Source organism: Leptinotarsa decemlineata, unplaced genomic scaffold (genome assembly GCF_025532065.1).
Source record: "Leptinotarsa decemlineata unplaced genomic scaffold, Ldec_3_MD MMD2_P_RNA_scaffold_5, whole genome shotgun sequence".
Classification (NCBI taxonomy): domain Eukaryota; kingdom Metazoa; phylum Arthropoda; class Insecta; order Coleoptera; family Chrysomelidae; genus Leptinotarsa; species Leptinotarsa decemlineata.
Window position 1 is genome coordinate 7,476,798 of NW_027412532.1, and position 20,097 is coordinate 7,496,894.

General features: G+C 35.3%; 2 protein-coding genes across 3 annotated transcripts; both read right to left on the bottom strand.

The window, feature by feature from the left end:
- Positions 1-1,143: 1,143 nt before the first annotated feature.
- On the bottom strand, positions 1,144-9,990 carry LOC111517216 (elongation factor 1-alpha). 2 transcript variants are annotated; one of them, XM_023173297.2, is made up of 3 exons: positions 9,835-9,990; positions 5,427-6,190; positions 1,144-2,103 (listed from the first exon to the last, which is right to left on the bottom strand). In XM_023173297.2, exons 2-3 carry the CDS (start codon positions 6,177-6,179, stop codon positions 1,471-1,473), a joined length of 1,386 nt encoding a protein of 461 aa, XP_023029065.1. In that variant the 5' UTR covers positions 6,180-6,190; positions 9,835-9,990; the 3' UTR covers positions 1,144-1,470. The 2 variants fall into 2 exon arrangements, with proteins under 2 accessions (XP_023029065.1, XP_023029066.1); XM_023173298.2 differs by having other exon boundaries at positions 5,427-6,205; positions 9,835-9,955.
- Positions 9,991-10,530: 540 nt separating this feature from the next.
- LOC111517189 (uncharacterized) lies at positions 10,531-19,553 on the bottom strand. The gene is made up of 4 exons (XM_074169431.1): positions 15,415-19,553; positions 14,782-14,962; positions 11,941-12,393; positions 10,531-10,889 (listed from the first exon to the last, which is right to left on the bottom strand). Exons 1-4 carry the CDS (start codon positions 19,416-19,418, stop codon positions 10,713-10,715), a joined length of 4,815 nt encoding a protein of 1,604 aa, XP_074025532.1. The 5' UTR covers positions 19,419-19,553; the 3' UTR covers positions 10,531-10,712.
- Positions 19,554-20,097: the final 544 nt, after the last annotated feature.

Genomic DNA, 20,097 nt, shown 5'->3' on the forward strand with positions numbered 1-20,097 from the left:
GAATTGTGATAATCAAAAGGGACCCAAAAATTTTTTTCGAGATTTTGGGTCAAATAAAGTTGTATGTTTTCTAAGGGTGCGTTTTTAATCATTTGAACCCTTTCCCCATGTAAAATATTTGTCACAAATACAGAGATTTTCTTGGTCTACTGCGCCGAAGGGAAGCAAAGACCATAAAAATAATTTGAAGAGATTTTCAAAAAAGTTTTTACTGATTCACTTTACAATATTTTTCTTGTTTTGACTTCTCAAAATGTTGATATTTTTTTTGGTAATTCATGAACATACCTGTTTATTTTGTGAATATAGGCAACTATGAACTGAATCTGAACAATATACTTCCATTCTTTTATTTTTTACTGATTTTCGACTCACAAAAGACAATTTTTCATTTTTTAGAGCTGATCCAGTATTGCTGCACATTTGTCGATTCATCACAAAAAATATTCAAAATAAAAATTATGGACTTGATCACATCAGAATTATATGATTTTTACACAAGTTAGCAGAATCAACATCTATTTACTAGTTATATATCTATACTATACCTAGTTATATAAATATTCAATTTTAAAATTGCAAGTAGAAATATGCCAAGAATAAAGGAAAATATTCCTATACTACATGAATATGTATGTTTTTTCCTTTAACCAGCTGTCCCACATCTACGAAAGACAACCTTCAGAAGTTGAAATTTGTGCGACCTAAGGACTAACGAAGTCTTACCTTTTAACGTGTGATTCCTAATATCATAATGAGCTACCTAAATCATGAATGAAATAGTTTATCTGTTGGTACACTCAAGGAGGTCGTAATCATGATGGTCGCAACCATATTGCTGCTAACCACCGCTGAAGGTACCCCTTGTAGTTATTTGCAAAACTTTCGGAGCTAATCTCTTCAAATGGACCACGGCTACCCTTTACAGATAACCAAAGTTAAAATTCCACTTCCAACTTTAGCTGACGTCTCTCTACAATCCTTAATTTTTTTCGTGACGATTCGTCCAAGGAATCGAACAAAAATTTTTTTTTCAGTCATAAGGGTAAGGAAGCAAAGGGAAGGAGACAAACTTGTTTTTCTATTGAGTAACGTGTTCACACAGGTAATGTTAGTTTTACCAAATGTGTCAGAAAAAGAAAATTATTCCGAGAGCTTCTTTATTGATTATGAGTAGAAGCTTCTACGTACATTGTATCAAGTGTATCATTCATCAAGTCAACAAAAACAAATAAATCACAATATCATTAAAGTAACTTATCCTACATTTCAGAAATGCTCATTCCAATAAAATTAAACAAACATCAACGCCAATAAATTAAATAAAACTAAAACGTATAACAAAGTATTTTTCCTCCTGAACTCCTTCCGATGAAAATAATTCTGCTGCAGCCTCCTAGACAAAAAATAAAAAGAGCTGATGAAGATCTTCTTGGGGCCCTTTTCGGCAGAATCTCCTGCTATGCCTAGTTATTTCTTTTTCTGTGCCTTCTCGGCGGCCTTCGTTACTTTGCCCGCCGTATCTTTGAAAATTACAGACTTGATGACTCCGACAGCAACAGTCTGTCTCATGTCGCGGACCGCAAAACGACCCAGCGGCGGAAACTCCTGGAACGACTCTACACACATTGGTTTAGACGGAACCAAATTAACGATTGCGGCATCGCCCGATTTTATGGCCTTCGGATTTTCCTCTGTGGTCTTTCCAGTACGACGATCGCATTTCTCTTTTATCTCCGCAAATTTGCAAGCAATGTGAGCGGTGTGGCAGTCGAGGACTGGAGTGTACCCGTTGGCGATTTGGCCGGGATGGTTCAGGACAATGACTTGAGCGATAAAGTCGGAAGCGCCTCTAGGGGGATTGTTTTTAGAATCTCCGGCGACGTAGCCTCTTCTCAATTCCTTGACAGATACGTTCTTAACGTTGAAGCCAACATTATCGCCTGGCACAGCCTCTTGAAGAGCTTCGTGGTGCATTTCCACAGACTTCACTTCGGTGGTTAATCCTACAGGGGCAAAAGTGACGACCATGCCTGGTTTCAAGACTCCAGTTTCTACTCTGCCCACCGGCACTGTCCCAATGCCGCCTATTTTGTAAACGTCCTGTAAAAAATTGGTAGCTTTAGAAGATGCTTAACAGCAACAAATTCAAACGGGTACAACTATAAACTACTTCAAGGACTAAATAGAGGATGCTAATGCTTTGAAACATAAAGATCATAAAATTACTTAGTTTCATGAATGAATCGAGTTGGCTGAAGAGCCAACAAGGAAATGCCTTACGGCGAAACATCAAGATGTCTACCAGTGAGGATGACAGTGTTCCACGTAAGTGAAATTTGCTTCTTTTATTGATTATATTGTGTAGGAATCTGGTGAATGATATCTGATTCAATTTCATTTCAAAAGTTTGGAATTCAAACAGAATGGAAAGAATGTTTTTCGTATTATAATTCAGTGTTCATATAAAAGTAGTTGTATGAAAGTATTTACCTTTCGTGTAATTCAATGTTTATGTAAAAATGTCTGTTTTGAGGGTTTTTTTCAGTTTGTGCATGAAAATTACTTTTTTGCATGATCTATATATCTTTATATAGAGTTGATTTTTGAAACTGCCTGCGCCCTCTCTTTCTTCGGAAGATTGCCACATTTTTTGTATCAAGATGGAGAAGTAGAAAGCCAAAACTTTTCTTTCACAATAATTTTGATGTTGTCAACAGATTCAACACTTATTGTTTGTTTGCAGATCCTCAAAACGAATATAAAACTGCTAATTACTCAGGAAAGAGTGATCTGATTTCCGAGAATTAAGGATAGAAAATTGAAATCCCTATCAAAGGAGTTATCACAAGACAACTAGTGTCCGACCGAAAGTTGGGTTTCGGTCGAGTTTCGACAAAAAAACGGGTTTCGGTGGCAAACCTGCCGAAACTACGACCGAAACCGTAATTTCACACAAGCGACGAAGACATTTTGCCGCGTCCACGTGCCTAATCATGTCGTGACTCATGATTTACTTTGTTTATTACATAAATATTAAGTACCTATTGTGATATTAGGTAACAACTCAAGTAATATGTTTAATATTTTTGAAAAACCATTACTAATATTCAAAAGAAGAATCTACACCTACTCAAATAAACACATCACCTATTTTAAGTTAAGGTGCAATTATTATTTTTTCCTAAATAATGGGTTATGTTGATTATTAATAAGTGAAAATGTCGAAGACTTCGGCCGAAACTGAGACCGTTGCCGAAATTTGGTTTCGGTTGTAAAAACCAGTTTCGGTCGGACATTAAAGACAATCTTTTCCATTTGAAAAAAAAAAAAAACTGGAAATGCCCTCTTGGCAATGAGTGTCAAAACTCTATCTTTCTTACGAAAAAGTACTAAAATTATACTTTTCTGAGTTAAGTTTATCTGACCTTGACATGTTGTTCCTCTCAAAAAAAGGCGACTAATAATATTCGCACTGTAAAGGAAAGAACATTATGCAATATAAAAATGTACTTGACAACCAAATATGTAACTCAAGATCGATTATAATGAATCACAAAATGAGATGTGAATTTTTTTTCCGAGACGACGGAAAACGGCCGGATGGTATGACACTTGTTCCATGGAAAAATGGTAAATCTATTATTTGGGACTTTACTTGTGTAGATACATTAGCAACTTGCCATCTTCCTGCTATTTCTGCGAAAGCAGGTGCTGCTGCTTCTTTAGGAGAAAGTTCCAAACTACGGAAATATCAGAATTTGGGAAATAATTATATCTTTCGCCCAATAGCTATTGAAACCTTTGGTGTTTTTGGCCCTGAAGCCTTATCTTTCATCAATGAAATTGGAAAAAAGGTAACCGATGAAACCCACGAATCAAGAGCCACATCTTTTCTCATACAGAAAATTAGTATTGCCATCCAAAGAGGAAATGCAGCTTCGTTTTTCGGTACTCTCCCTGATTCCAAAAAACTTGATGAAATTTACTTGTTTCCTGAAAACCAATTTTATAAAGAAAAGAGAGGTAATAAGAAACCACTTCATAAAATTAAAATAAAAGCAAATGGAAAAAATACTTTCTCTCAGCAAAATTCTCAAATGGGTTTCAAAGATATTTCGGATTGTTCAGTGATAAATTCTTCAGTCAAAACCTTTGGGTTGAATGGTTTAAAAAATATTGGTAACACCTGTTTCATGAACAGCGTAATTCAATGTTTATCCAATACGAGATGGTTATTGGAATATTTGAAAAAGGATGAATTCATGAAAGATATCAATACTAGTATTTCTAGTATGAAGGGTGCTTTAATAAAATTGTTTGCAGAAGTCATCAAGGAGTTGTGGTCAGAAGATTCATTTGATAAAGTAGTAAATACAGCCTCCTTAAAAAATCAGATTCAAAGTTTTGCTCCTCGATTCATAGGTAATTCCCATCAAGACGCCCAGGAGTTTCTCCGTTATCTTTTAGAAGGATTACATGAAGAGGTTAATATAATTAATGAGAAACCTAAACCAATCTTAACGGAGATTGACGAAAAATTGAGCGACAGCGGAAATGCACAAGAGTCATGGCTCACATATTTGAGGATGCATAACTCTAAGATTGTAGATAATTTCGTTGGCCAATTGAAATCCTCGATGAAATGCACACACTGTGGATACTCTTCAGTAACATTTGATCCTTTCTGGGATTTGTCTCTCTCCATACCACAAAGAACCGACCAATTGAGTTTGTGGCAATGCTTAGATTATTTTACAAGAGAAGAAACTTTGGATGGAATTGAAAAACCGACGTGTTCGAAATGCAAGGAAAGGAGAAAATGCATAAAGTCCCTATCAATCCACAAGTTTCCGTATATTTTAGTAATACATTTAAAAAGATTCTCTCCAACGGAAAGTAGAGGCAAATTGAATGATGTCATCGAATTTCCTCTAGAAGGATTGGATATGGACAATTTTGCAGGAGAAAATGTGGCTACTTGTTATAATCTATATGCACTTTTAAATCACAGTGGGACTACTAACAGAGGACATTATACAGCATACTGCAGACACCCGTATACTAGCGCGTGGCACAAATACAACGATTCACACGTGTCACCAATTTCACCAAAGTCGCTTGTGAGTGGAGAAGCATACGTCCTCTTTTATGTAAAGGATGGAACAAAATCGCGCCTTTAAGATAACCGAGAGAAAGTTTAACTTTTAGTTTCTTCAATTTTGTAATTTTTTTTTCAACTTCTCATTTTTGTAAATATAGTGCATATGAATTTAAATTTGCATTAAAGAATTCTTTCTTGTGGTAATTAAATTTCTTGGGAGTATCTCATTTGTTCACGAGTTCCTACGCGGATGAATAATTTTGGACATATTCCCTTGTATTTTATGAAATAAAAAAAAAACTGTTTTGAAATGTTCACTCACTTGGAGAGGAAGTCTCAGCGGCTTCTCAGTTGGACGTGACGGAGGCAAAATAGCATCTAAAGCCTCAATCAGGGTTTTTCCGTCAGCTTTTCCTTCTTTGCGCTCAACAGTCCATCCCTTGAACCATGGCATTTTGTCAGAGGATTCCAACATGTTATCACCATTCCACCCAGAAATAGGAACGAATGCAACCGCTGCTGGATTGTACCCAATCTTTTTGATGTATGACGAAACTTCCTTCTTGATTTCCTCAAATCGAGTTTCCGAATAAGGAGGTTCAGTAGAATCCATCTTGTTGACACCAACAATGAGCTGCTTCACGCCCAAGGTGAAAGCCAGAAGGGCATGTTCACGAGTTTGTCCATTTTTGGAGATGCCAGCTTCAAATTCGCCCGTTCCTGCTGCAACAATGAGCACAGCGCAATCCGCCTGAGAAGTCCCTGTGATCATGTTCTTGATGAAATCTCTATGGCCAGGAGCATCAATGATTGTCACATAATACTTGGCAGTTTCAAATTTCCACAAAGCAATATCGATTGTGATACCTCGTTCACGTTCAGCTTTGAGTTTGTCCAATACCCAAGCATACTTGAAGGAACCCTTGCCCATTTCCTGAGCTTCTTTCTCGAATTTTTCGATGGTACGCTTATCAATACCACCACATTTGTAAATCAAGTGACCAGTAGATGTAGATTTACCAGAATCTACGTGTCCGATAACGACAATGTTGATGTGAATCTTTTCTTTACCCATTTTGCTTGTTCCTAAAACAGAACCAACTACTTTTGAATTTTCAAGATTCATATGAAACTTGTTTTGATTACACCATATTTAGCAAGTAGAATAAAAATCATGAAATTTTCTTCATATTCATAGTAATTTAGCCTGAATTGTTTTCTAAACAGAAGTTAATGGAACCATACGCAGGTGATTCAAATGATTTTCTAGTAAACACGAAACTTATTTTATCAAAATGAAAATGTATAGCTGGAGATTTTAATATATCCACGAATTATGAAAATAATAGAGTGTAATTTTCTGTCACTCTTGTAATATTACACTCGGCTAACTAACGTATCTAAAATATCGATACAATACTAGAAAAATGTGTCAACAAAATACTTGTTTTCTTCAACATCATAGGTAGGTAGGTAATAGATTGAACCATTTATTCTGAGGTCAAAAATATCTCGACACACACGTGCGCGCGCCCGTACCCACACACAAACGCGGCCGAACCGCTCTCACACGCGTGTCCGTACCACACAAGCACAACAAAAAGGTAGGTAATAAATTGAACCATATATTCCGAGGTCAAATATATCTTGACCCACACACGCGCGCGCGCCCGCACCCACACACACGCGCGCCCATACTCTCACACAAACGCGCCCGTACCACCCACACGCGCCCCCGTACAACCCACACACAAACGCAAGCGCGCGCCCGTTCAACCCACCCACGCACAAACGCACGCGTGCCTTTACCCACCCACCCACATACGCGCCCGTACAACCCCCACACACACACACCCACAAACGTACGCGCGCCCTCACCCACCCACACGCGCCCCCTTATAACCCACACAAACAAACGCACGTGCTCTTTCACCCACCCACACACAAACGCCCCCACGCACCTAAACGCGCGCACATACAACCCACCCACACACACACGCGCCCTCACCCACCTACCCTTACCCACCCAAGCACACACGCGCCCTTACCCACCAACACACGCGCCCGTACCCACCAATACACACACACGCGCGCCCGTACAACCCACAAAAACAAACGTACGCGCGCCCTCACCCACCCACACACAAACGCCCCCACCCACCTAAACGCGCGCCCATACAACCCACCCACACACACACGCGCCTGTACCCACCAACACACACGCGCGCCCGTACACACCAACACACACGCGCACCCGTACAACCCACACACACAAACGCACGCGCGCCCGTACAACCCACACAAACAAACGCACGCGCACCCGTACCCACCCACACACGCGCGCCCGTACCATCCACACTCAAACGCACGCGCGCACGTTCCACCCAAAACCTGCTGAATATTATTCTTAAAAATATGTAGTCGTTTGAACTTTGCATCTGTTGTTTGTAGTTCGCAATATACGATATACCAAAAGAGAATTTAAAGTGATCAAAATAAATTCGTCAAACAATTAGCCCGTATAACAGAAATCTCCCTCCAGTAAAAAAAAATCCTGTTATCTCTTCAGGTAGGAGAAAAATGTCGGATACATCAATGTTGTACAAAATATTCAATAATCGTATCAATTGCCTAAATTTGATAACAAAAATTTCATTGAATACAACATGCAGAAACTTGCGAAACAATATCTTTGCTATCCTATTTTGAAAAACCAATTCAGGTAAAAACTCTCTTTTATGTAGAATTGTCAGATCTTTCTATGTAAAATGAGGACATTTTTTGGATTCATTCTATTTGTATCCCTAGTCGTGCAATAAATAAAAACATTTATTTATTTATAAATAAAAACATTTATTTATTTATTCAACAGCAAATCCAATTCAAAAAAACATTCAACAAAGTGTGAGGAACTACGAAGTATTTTTGAATGCTCATGTCTGATGTCTACATTATAAAACATTTAGCGACATGTGAAAGATAAATACATATTAATAAATCCTTACGTCTAGTGACTACATTTCACCGGTAAATTGACCCCCAGCACTTTTGAATGTGTCTGGTTTGATATTGTCAAACTGATAAATTTTTCACTGGAGTTGATAATGTGTTATCAGCATATTTAACATGTTTCTATAATAAGTATTGAGTAATGCCACTGACTATATAATGAATAGTATTGGTTCTATCCTAGTATTGATCTTTGGGAACCCCCCATGTAATGTCTCTTGAATGATACATTTCCACTTAATGAGAAACAGTGATACCTGTCAAGTGTCTCGGAATGAAAGAAAAACTTTTCCTCTGATATCATAACTTTTCAATTCCATTAGAAGAATTTTATCCGACACCCAATCAAGGAAAAGTATGAAATATTAGTCTGCAATTTGTAATCAACGTAGAACATTCGGTAAAATTTTTCCAGTCACCCTTATATCTCATGAAATTGATTTTTATAATTCATTAGCTTTTTACTTTGCCTTTTATCAGGAAAAACATTACAAAACACATATTTTTCCAACCACTACTCCTTTTACAAAATCAACCAAGAGATACAGTAGACTGACAAAGTCTACCTGGATCACAAAAGAGTTCATCCGGATTTTTTTTATCTAAGAAAAAAAAACATCTTTGGGTCAAATGACTCCTTGTTTTCTGTTCACAGGAATGTCATCAATTTCTTCAGAAATAAGTCATTTAAGACGATTGTCCATATGTCAGTTCTTTTATTGATATGTATTTGCAAAATACGACATAAAAACGCATATCAACTTTACTCAAAAAAAGTTACGATAGCTCCCGGACTAACTGCAGATTTAGAAACGTCTACAAAAATTGCAATATTTACTTACAAATGAACTGACTCATTTGATGATTCATCCTTCGAAACTTCGATTGGTAGGTACATTCCCAATCATAATTGTTTTGATGCATTACGAATTCAATGTACCAAATTTATTTGAAAATTGCTGCAATGCATTTCCGCGATTTAAAGGAGGCGTAGTTATTTTAATTATTTCGACCTTGACACACACGGCTGTGTGCACTATTATTTGCCTTGAGGATGTTATTATTCTACTGTGATGGAACGGTCCACAATGGTATGAATGAACTTTCGATTTAGCAGGGGGTGGGTCAAATAGAACAAGAATGTGTACTTAATCAATATCAAAGGTGATACAATTGAACTGTGTATAAGAAGCCATGTTGTGATGCAACACGACCTAAGATAAATGAAATAATGAGATGCAAGATTGATATTGATTTTCCACAGCTTTTGTTAACGAAAAATAAATTTTGTTGGGCAGCCATCATTGCCATAGGTCATAGGTCTCAGAACTGTTTCAGCATACGGGATTGAAGGAAAAAAATCGTGATAGAATAGATATTTAATTTACACACTACCAAAACGATTTATGGAAAGGGCGTAAATGCAGGGAAAAAAGTAATTCAATTTTAAAAGACCTATTTTACAAATATCTACTAAAAATAGGCTGGTGTTGAGCATTATCAAGTTTTACTAAGTAGAATTCACTTATAGTTCAGATAAAACTAAATTTTGTGCCGGCAACCGGCCGTCATTTTCGCTAATGTCAAATCCGATAAAAATACACTTTTTACAAAAATAGCCGATATTTATCGAATAAACTCGATCTTTTTATGAAATACGATGGCAATTACTTATGAGAGATACTATTTGAAAGGAAGGAAATATTAGAAGCACCACTCACCTGCCTAAAACACAGCAAGAGGACGACAAACTTGACGGGATCTGAGAAGCGCAAGCAGGCGGAAGTTTCAGGAGAATCTAGTTGGTGGGGAGACGAATTGTATTGATTGACGGATTATTCCAGGGCGATTCAATTAATTTTTGCGCAACTTCGGGTAATGTTGGCAAGTTTTGAGTAATATATGATACACTCTTGGATTATAAAATGATCAGAAAATTCCGTTACTCCGTTTTCGGCTAATAAAACTGGCAAGGAATAAAGGGGAAGATCAGAAAAAAGGTGACCAATGAAAATCGCCACAATATTGCAGGGTGTGACGTCCGGGGATGATTAATTAGCGGGAATATTTGAACAAAAGGCGAGAATGTTTTTATGATGTCCCATGGAAATGTGATGGATTATTTATTTCTACAGCTGGTGCTTGTGTTAAAAGTACTTCATGACAGGAGAGTCCTCCCTGCCCAATATCAGCGTTCTGGGATCTATAAAAACTCAAAAAAAATTGTAATGACTCCCTCAATGAGCATTTATTTTGGATAAATTATTGCTTTGAACACCTTTCTGACTTTTTCTTCACTTCAATTTAGATTGTTTGCCAAAAACAAATTCACTTTTCAGAATCCAGATTTAGTTGACTCTGCTAGATATTTTTATATTTTAACAAGCTTGAGCAAGGATCAAAAATGAAATAAAAACTGGAAAGCATAATACTTTATTTATAAACATATATTAGAATCTAAGTATAATTTATATTATATACACTTATATATTGCATTAAGTAGATTGCTGAATAATATTTACAAATAGGATAAAATGTCGGACCCAGCACCTGAACGGGACAACTTTCTATTATTGTCCTTACATGTACTGCAGTTCTTTCACTGGGGTTTATTGGATGAAGACCACACTGGTAAGTAGTTGGTCCATCCTTTCAAACTGGCCTCTCCCTTTGCTACCATAGTCAACTGCCTCGCTTCTTCGGGACTCAACTTGAGTATTGTATTCAACACAGGGACTAGCCTCGTTCGTTCATCTCCACTGTTGAGCGTGACAAACTGAAAGACAAAATATCTCATTAGAATAGATAGATACTACAAAAAATACTTTAGTCCCCACGACCGATATCAATATTAGGTATATTTTGAATTCCCCAATGAAAGAGGAGTCGAAAAGTATCTAGCCACAACTACCAAAAACGAAAAATATAAAAGTTATCTACGTGTAGTTGAGGACAAAACACGCCTAACCTAACCAGAATTCGACTCAATCCTAACCTAATCTCTAATTATCCTCACAACCACTGCTCAGATTCTTTCACTGAGCTGAATCCCACTCAAACCTAACCCAATCTAACTCCCATCTCATTTTCACAGTCCAGATTTTCTTTTACAGACTTAATATATAACCTAAAATTTCGTAGGACTTTGTTTTATGATCGTCCTCGTTGATTCTATAATAGACTTTTTATTTTATTTTTAGCTGAGGAATTTAAAAATATTAATATTATCATAATTAGTCGTGGTAACATTTTTCAAGTCCAAAACAAAATAAACCTGAAATAAACACATCAGAATTACAACACTATTCTCGACGCGCATTTCATCAATCATCAGGAGATGAACTATTCCAATCAGGTCATACATCAATGATTTCTGGAGTACCAAACACTTTACTTTTGCCAGAATTTCCAAAGTATTGAAAATATGATGTGTACTGGTTTTAACAATTTAAATCAATGCTCATTTATTCTATAGTCATTCTTGAAGGCGTGTTCTTTGACACACATTTTAATAACTCCTTTGGTCTGACCAATATACTTTTACAGAGATCAAAACGTGTCTGAAGACTGCATCGAGGAGAGATACATACGTATGAGAAAATAAATATTTCAAAACAAAATTGCAAACCACTAATTTCTCCCAACTACCTACACAGTAGGTTCTGATAAATGCCTGCCGGAAAGCAACTACTTTCCCGGCTAGTATCACGCAAACAGATATTAGTTTTCTCGTTCATCCTGCTGTTGTATGTATGACTTCACTAACAATTTTTAAGCGTTTCTGAATGGATACTTTTTTTACTATCATCATAAGTACAATCAGTTACCTTGAATACTACATTCTTAAGATATTCCAGATTCTCAGCATGCTTCTCTCTCTCCTCCGACCTCTGCTGCCTTCTTATTTCTTCCTTGAGTAGCTTGTTCATCTGAACGTGCTTCACCAGATCTTGTTCAGTATCAGATAACAGGGCTGTCAGATGGACCACTTTGGATTCCTCCTCCCCCAATTTTTTCCTCATTCTATCGATCTCATGTTCAGAATCTGACCCCAAAAGTCTTTCCAACGGTATGGGGTGTACTGTTGGAGCTAGGTTGCTTTCTATGCTTTCTGATCCCTCACCTTCTTCTCTCGTCATTGTGGGCAGAACGGGTGGCGACTCTGTAGGCGAAGGAGCTTTTTCTAGACGGCTTTGGAGTTCAATGATCTCTCGATTGTGTCGAACTTCTTGTTCGGATATTTGCTGACGGTAACATTGAGAAAGAGTATCGGCGTGAACCTGAAAATGAAGATTTCAGATATAATTTGGACACAAAGATTTTCAAAAAATGTGTTGACTCATTAAAGATAGCATTTCAACAATGACCATCTCAAACTATAAATTGCAGCACGTTGAAAAACGTGCATATGCATGTGTGGATTTTACTCACTTTATATTTACCAACAGTAACCTAAACTTAAACTTGTGGTTTTTCAGTAAACAGAACACCTCTTAAATTAGACGATTCTCACCTCCAACATCCTGTAAAAAACTGTTTAGGAAGTCTGGCCCTGAAATCTTATCCCTGCCATGCTTCTATATATTCAAACTTATGATAGATTTTTAAAGAAAGGCCAAAATATGTATTACTATGAAACAAGTAATAAGAACAAAATATATCAGCCATTTTCAAGGACGATTCTTGGTTAAAAATCGCGATATCAATCTTGATTGATTTGACAGATACTTAATTATCCATAATTACTAGGAATTGAATGAAAAAAACACTTGTTTTATCCATGATATATTACTACTTGTGATATGTGACGAGTTTCGCTATCCTATAGTTTTCTCAAACAAAAATTGTATTCAGTAAATGTACAGACATATTCATAGTACATATTTTGAAATTAGGTAAATAGAAAGAGGTGTTAATTATTGTTTTTAATTAATTATTTTTAATAATTTGTTCAAAAGGAAAATCAAAGAGTACCTTATATGAAATTGTTTTTATTCTATACTCGATTTCATGCAAAGTATATATTCAGACTAAATAGCCTTCATTTTTTACATTACTATTTATATATTTAAGAATCTTTTTTTTATAATTCGATTCTTTATTTGTTAACTATTTTGTAAATCATTTTCAAAATTTATATTTAATGCTGCCTTTATATGGTTCTCTCTATTTGCACACTAATTTGTACCAACTGTCTATGACTATGACTTGCCACAAATGTATATTCATAACGTGATCAAACAAAAATCTATCTATCTACCGTGTTAGGAATCACACGTTAAAAGGTAAGACCTCGTTAGTCCTTAGCTCGCACAAGTTTCTCAACTTCTGAGAGTTGTCGTTCGCATGGGGGCGACAGCTGATTAACGGAAAAACAGATTTTAAACCTATATGAATGGATAGCCTAATAATAAACAGGTAGTTTGCCTAATATAGGAAATACATTCAAAGTAATATCACATATATGCAATTAATTATTGAAAGGGTTGAGGAGTTGTGAAAGGTTACCATTTAATAGGTCACTTAGTTAAATATTTGGATTGTTTTCTTTTGTTGATCTCAAGTGCTTTTAACAAATTACAGCTAACGGACTGAGTCATGGCCGGCGAGAAGCCCCTCCCTCAAGATGTGCAGTAGATGTGTAGAAATCTATTATCAGTCTGTTAGATTATTCGAGCCGTAAACATTCAAATTGCAAATAAAAGTTTCTATTCCTTTTTTCTCAATACTTTCTTTGTCATACACCAACCCAAGCTTTACGCAGATACGATTTCTCCCACCGGCCATGACTCTGTCCAGTAGCTGTAAGTTTTGAACCTTTTTTTTCTGAATGTAAAACTTCAAAACTTGAATCAAAAGTATGGTTTTCATTTATAAGGTGATTTGAATAATTTGAATTTGTCTTGTGGTTATCAAAGCTTCTTTTATGTTCAAGAATGCGGCTTTTGAAATTTCTAAAAGTTCTACCAACATTTATTTTAGGGCAATCTCCACATTTTAATTTGTAAACCCCAGAATTTGGTGACTTTTTGGTTTTAGTTTTATTGTTTTTAATGAATTTGCTCAAATTATTACCCTCACTCTTGAAGTATGATTCAATGGTCATATAAATGTACATATTTGTTTCGAAATGTGTATTTTCTATCGTGTATTTCAATGTTTATTTGAGAGAAGTTGTTTTGGGAGGGCTTTTTTTTGCTATTACATGTCTGAAAGTTATTTTTTGCATGATATACACATCTTTGTAAAGAGTTTATTTTGGTTAAGTCTTCAAACGTTTCAACTGCAACAGTCATCTTCAGTAGCGTGGTCGAAGTACTCTTCTGGACGTGTCAACTAAAAGTGACAGAAACCAACCAAAACATACTCTTATCAAATTAAATTACAGATTTTTTTTCACATTAGATAGTAAAATATATAGCGCCATGCCATTTCAAAGAACTTAATTTTGAACCATTTTGAAATTATATTTAAGAAAGATAATAATAATAAAAATGATAATCTCATCAGTTTATTTGAAGGTGATAATCTCTCATGTAACTAGTAGGAAATAACTGTTAGAAAGAAACTAACTTAGACTGCCAATAATGTTTTGTATTTTGATGTACGAAATCTAATACAAAAAATGTTGCAGCAATAATGAATGAAAATATTTTATTTTTTATTACCTTCAAGCTTCTTACGGTCTCCGCATTTTCAGATAGGGTTTTCTCATGCTTCGCAGAGAGTGCAGCATATTGACTTTTGAGTTCATCTAGATCTCCCTCCACCTCTTTGAGCCTTTTGGCATTAATTTCACTTTCAGCAACTAGATTTTTATTATCTTGCTCCAATTTTTCAATTTCTTGCCTGAAAAACGAAGTTGAAAAATGAAAAGCACTTCATGTTTACGAATCAATTTTTTTTTGAGAATATAAAAATATGATATAATAATAATAATAATAATAAGTTTATTCAGTTGTTCACATATTCTTATGATACCAATGAACTTGTCAGAGTTATAGTAAGAAAAGAATTGTGAGAGTCATATAGTGATGGAAGATTGTTTTTTCAATTCTGTCCGTTTACTAAACAACAGAATATTTTTCTTTGTGAAAGATTTATTGAATTTATTTAGTAATTCATCAGGCTGAACAAGAAGTTTGCCCTTTATACATCTGTGTGAAGATCTCTATTAAAAACAGTTTTTTTGAAGGGAAAAATCCGCAAATCGATTGATGGAAAATCCAATTATATTTGTTATTCACCCAAGTTTATAAACTTATCTAACAACTTTTATTGGCGTTCAAACATATACTCACCTATTTTGTTCCAAGTGACTTTTCAATGATGAATTCTCAGCTGTAAGAGAAGCTACTTCTTCTGACATTTTTTCTTCTAAACCAATGTCTCTACTTTGATTCTGCCTAAGAACACTCTGAGCTCGAACCTTGTACCCGTCATACTCATTTTGAATCAGTGCCAATTCATCAGTCTTGAGTTTGAGACCATCTTGAGCTTCTCTCAAGCTCTGCTGGAGCCCTAGAATTTGGCTACGAAGATGGTCTCGCTCAATTTTCAATGTGTTATTGGTTTTTTGATGTTCAGCAATTACCTTGGACAATTCCGTTGAGAGCTCTTCAGTCTCCGAACGATTTGTTTCGAGAAGCTGTGTGAGGTTTTGTATTTTGTCCAGTTTTTGCGAGACTTCATCTTCTAAAGCAGATATTTTTTTCTTATAGGCAGTGATTTCAGTGGAAATAGTAGTGATGTTTTGTTCTTCATCTGCCAGTCTTTCTTCCAGCAGTTTATTCTGTTCTCTCAGGGCCGTTATTGTAGTTTTCTGTGACTCTACCTGCCCCTTCAGGTTTGATATTTCCTCCAGCTGTTTCTCCAGTTTCTTGGCAGTTTCCTTAACACTTCTTTCGTAATCTTGCATTTCTAAACTGAGTACAGAGTTCTTTTTGCATTCATTATTCGACTGATCTAGTAAGGTTTTTGTGTGTTTGTGACTTTCGATTTCAGTTTTCAACAACTGTTCTTGAGCCTCCAATTCACTGGTGAGTTTTGATATTCTAGTTTCGAAATCCTTTTTCATTAGATTGTTGGCTTCGAGTTCTTTCCTCAATGTATGTACTTTAGCGCTTACTTGCTTTTTCCATTTCTCTGTATCCTGTTTTTCGTTCTTATAACTTTCCACTTCCTGCTTTAAAGCACTTATGATTTCTTCTTTTTCAGCTAAAGCCTGCTTGTCCTTTGATATATCGTTTGCAACGCTGTTGAGTCGATTCAAGAACTGCTTAGATTCTTTTCGAGAGTTCTCCAGTTCATCCTGCAACTTATCCATTTCACTTTGGAGATTCTGTATAGTTTTGATGTTGATTGACAGCTTTTTCTGCAAATCTTCATTTTCTTCCTGCTGCTTGTTCACAGTCTGGGTGAGTTCACGAATTTTTCCTTTCAGTTTCACAGCAAGGTTTCTCAACTTTCCATACCTCTCTTCCCAAGATCCCTCCAAATCTTTCAGTCTGCTAATTTCCTCAGTCTTTGAAATGGTTGAAGTGGACATGGTGTCATTTTCGATATAACTGGCTTCTAAGTTTGCATTGAGTTTTTCTTTCAGAGTTTCTATCTCACTTTTCAGCTCATTTATTTCTTCCTTAGCTGATAGATCAGAACCATTATTTGACCGAAGATCTTCTATTTCCCTAGTGAGGTCCTCAATCACTCTTTCTTTTTCCGCTATACTGTCTACATTTTTATTGGCTTGAACTTCGTAGATCTGAAGCTTTTTCAAAACCTCCTCACAATGGGCCTGTAGTATGGATATGTTTTCCCCCCTTTCTTTGATAGCCTGATTCATTTCATTCATTTCTGAAAGCAATTCTGTATTTTCCCTCTTTAGATCAGTAATTTGTTCTTCTAAATCTGTGGTTGATGTGGACATCTCATCGGTTTGACTGGACGAGTGGGTGACATTTAAGCGTGAACGATCTACTTGATTCAGTTTCTCCTGAATCGTTTCGTTGATGAAGGAAAGTTGTTTGTTTTCTTCTGCGAGGTTCTTTATTTCCTCTCCTGAACGTTTACCTAGCTCTTCTAGTGATATAATCTGATTTTGAAGGTCAGATATGAGAATTTCGCTCTGTTGAATTTTCTTCGAATTTTCTTCCAGTTTCTTATCAGACTCATTGTTTCTTTCCTTGAGCTCCTTTTTCAAACTTTTCTTTTCATTATTTGAGAGATCAAGTTCTGCCATGAGGTCATCTTTTACTTTTCTCAGGCTGCTATTTTCTTTTTGAATGATTTTTATTTCATTTTGCAGCTCCTCTTTCAGTTTTTCTTTTTCCACCTGTAAGTTTTCCAAATTGTTTTGGTACTTGTTCGCAAGTACGTCAGCTTTTTGTTGTAGCTGTTCCATTTCACTCAATTTTGACTGTGTTTCCTCCAATTTACTTTGCAGTAACATTTTCTCTTCCTTCACCTCTTCAATTTCGTTTTCATATTCCATTTCTTTCTGCTTCAAGATTTGCTTTTCCTCTTTTAAACTCTCGAGTATTTTTTTATAATCCTGTTCATTTTTGTTTATCCTGTTCTCTAACAAATTTTTTTCATTCTCTGATTGATCTTTCAGAATTTTGAATTCATTTTCATGATTTGTTAGGACCTGTTTCAATTCATTCTCAAGCCTGATATTCTCTTCTAGAATTTTGTTATTAGTTTCATCAGAATGCTCTTTTGAATTTTGTTCGGCTAGCCTCAAATTTTTATTTTCTTCTTGCAACGTCTCAATGTTTTCTAATAACTTGGTAATGGATGCCTCTAGTTCATTTTTTAGTAAAATATTCTCTTTGCTCATTTCCTCAGTTTTATTTTCATATTCCATTTGCTTTTCCTTCAAGGTTTGTTTTTCCTCTTCTAAACTTTCAAGTATTTTTTTATAATGCTGTTCAGTTTCCTCTATCCTGTTCTCTAATATTTTTTTTTCATTTTCTGACTGATCATTTAGAATTTTTAATTCATTTTCCTGGTTTGTTAGAACTTGTTTTAATTTATTCTCAAGCCTTATATTTTCTTCTAAAATTCTGTTATTAGTTTCATCAGAAAGCTCTTTTGAATTTTGTTCAGAAAGTCTCAAATTATTATTTTCCTCTTGCAATGTCTCAATGTTTTCTGATAACTTGGAAATTTTGATTTCAGAATCTTTCAGTTTTTCCAATAACAATAGTTTCTCACTTTCCCATTGTTCTTGGATGATTTTAACATCATTTTCTTGGCTAGAAATTTGGATAAGTTTATTTTTCAACTCATTTTCATTATGCTTGTGATCATCTATTTGCTGTTTCAAATGTTGACATTCAAATTCCATACTGCTGATGTACTTCAAAAGAGTGATTTCTGCCCTTTTCAGTTGATCTTTCCAATTTTTAACTTGATCTGTGTATGCTTTGAAAACATCGAGAACACTATTTTTGTCTTCTCTCAGCTGCTTAGCGGTAGTGGCAAATTTAACAATTTTAGAATGGTAGATTTTAACTTTTTCTCTGAGTTCCATATTGTCCTTTTCCAACTTTTTTATTGATTCTTTCAATTCATTTTCTAGTTTCAATTCCTTCGTTAAATCAGTTATATTCTTATTTTTAGTGTTCAATTCTTCACTTATAACTATAATACTTTTATCTTTCTCTAAAAGATTCATTTGTAGATTTTCAACTTTATTTTCTAATGTATTGTTATCAGATTTGAGTTTCCTAACTTCTTCTAAGCTGATACTTAACATACGTTGTAAATCGGAAGTTGTGATTTCATTATGTTCCAAGGAATTAGCTTTATCAACTTCTAGTAATTGTTCTTGTTGTTGAACTCCGATTTCTTTCAACTTTTCAATTTGTTTCTCCAAAGTGTCCAAGTCATTTAGTAACTGGTCGTTTTCATAGGTCAATCTCGTTATTTGTCTGCGGTATGAAATATTTTCATTATCACAAGACCCCAATTTTTCCCGATAGGTTTCCAACTCACTTTCAGTTAATTTCAATTTCTTACTCAAAGATTCATTTTGTGCTTTCAAATCGTCGATGTTTGTGATGAATGATAATTTTTGTTGTGTTAAATTTTCTATCAATTCTTGTGTTGCAGCTTGACTTGCTGTGATTTTACTATCTGCGAGTTCTTTTAATCTGCTATTCTCCTCTTGAAGAATAGTTTTGGCTTGCTTCGCCTTCTGAGCTATTGCCAACAAGTTGGTGCATTTTCGTACAAGGTCTTCTTTAGACAAGTCTTCCAAATTCGTTTTTTTCGCAGAATCGTTGGTAAGTAATTGTTCCATTTTGTGATTCTGATAATGTGGACCGAATCGTTTAAATAACTCCTGTTTAATTTACATATTTGATTTTTATTACTAGTTACACTGACACGTATCTGTTGTTTGTTGTTGTTGTTGCAAGTTGTCACTATGACATTACATCACTTATCATTTGTCAAACTGCCAAAAGTCAAATCATAGGTATGATCCGAAACTAACCGAAATCTTGGCTATACGTTTCAAACTAACTTTTGCTGTCATACTCATGAAAAAATGGTAATATTCGTAACGTTGTTTCCTGAAATAGGTGAACCAACGACAATCAAGTCACCGGCAAATATTATACAATGAAGCAATGAAGATTGCACTAATGTTGAAAGAATTTTTGTTTGCCAAAAACGCATCCTGAGGCTTTTGTTCAGTATGAAATCCGAAGATAGCTGCAAGACTATATTTATTGAAACAAAAATATTGACTTTTCCTTGCATATATATCTATAAAACATTAAGTTACGTAAAAGGAAACATAGATTCATTCAAGATAAACTCATCCTTTCATAATTGAAGAGGTGAGTTCATGAAGGGGTTATGTTACAAAAAGGTCTTTCTGAGATAAATAGTCCCAAAGTTCAAGGGCTGGAACTTTTTTGTGTTATGTACATTTTTGCTCTAAATTACATTATTGTACTCCTAAATAGTATAAA

Bases quoted from the DNA above. Each gene is read 5' to 3' on its own strand.
- LOC111517189 (XM_074169431.1), bottom strand. From the start codon at position 19,418: ATGGAACAATTACTTACCAACGATTCTGCGAAAAAAACGAATTTGGAA. The intron at 14,963-15,414 runs GTGAGTATATGT...TTCGTTTTTCAG, and splicing joins AGTCACTTGGAACAAAATAG to GCAAGAAATTGAAAAATTGG. The intron at 12,394-14,781 runs GTAATAAAAAAT...CTTCATTTTCAG, and splicing joins AGACCGTAAGAAGCTTGAAG to GTTCACGCCGATACTCTTTC.
- LOC111517216 (XM_023173297.2), bottom strand. From the start codon at position 6,179: ATGGGTAAAGAAAAGATTCACATCAACATTGTCGTTATCGGACACGTA. The intron at 2,104-5,426 runs GTGAGTGAACAT...AATTTTTTACAG, and splicing joins CGCTGAGACTTCCTCTCCAA to GACGTTTACAAAATAGGCGG.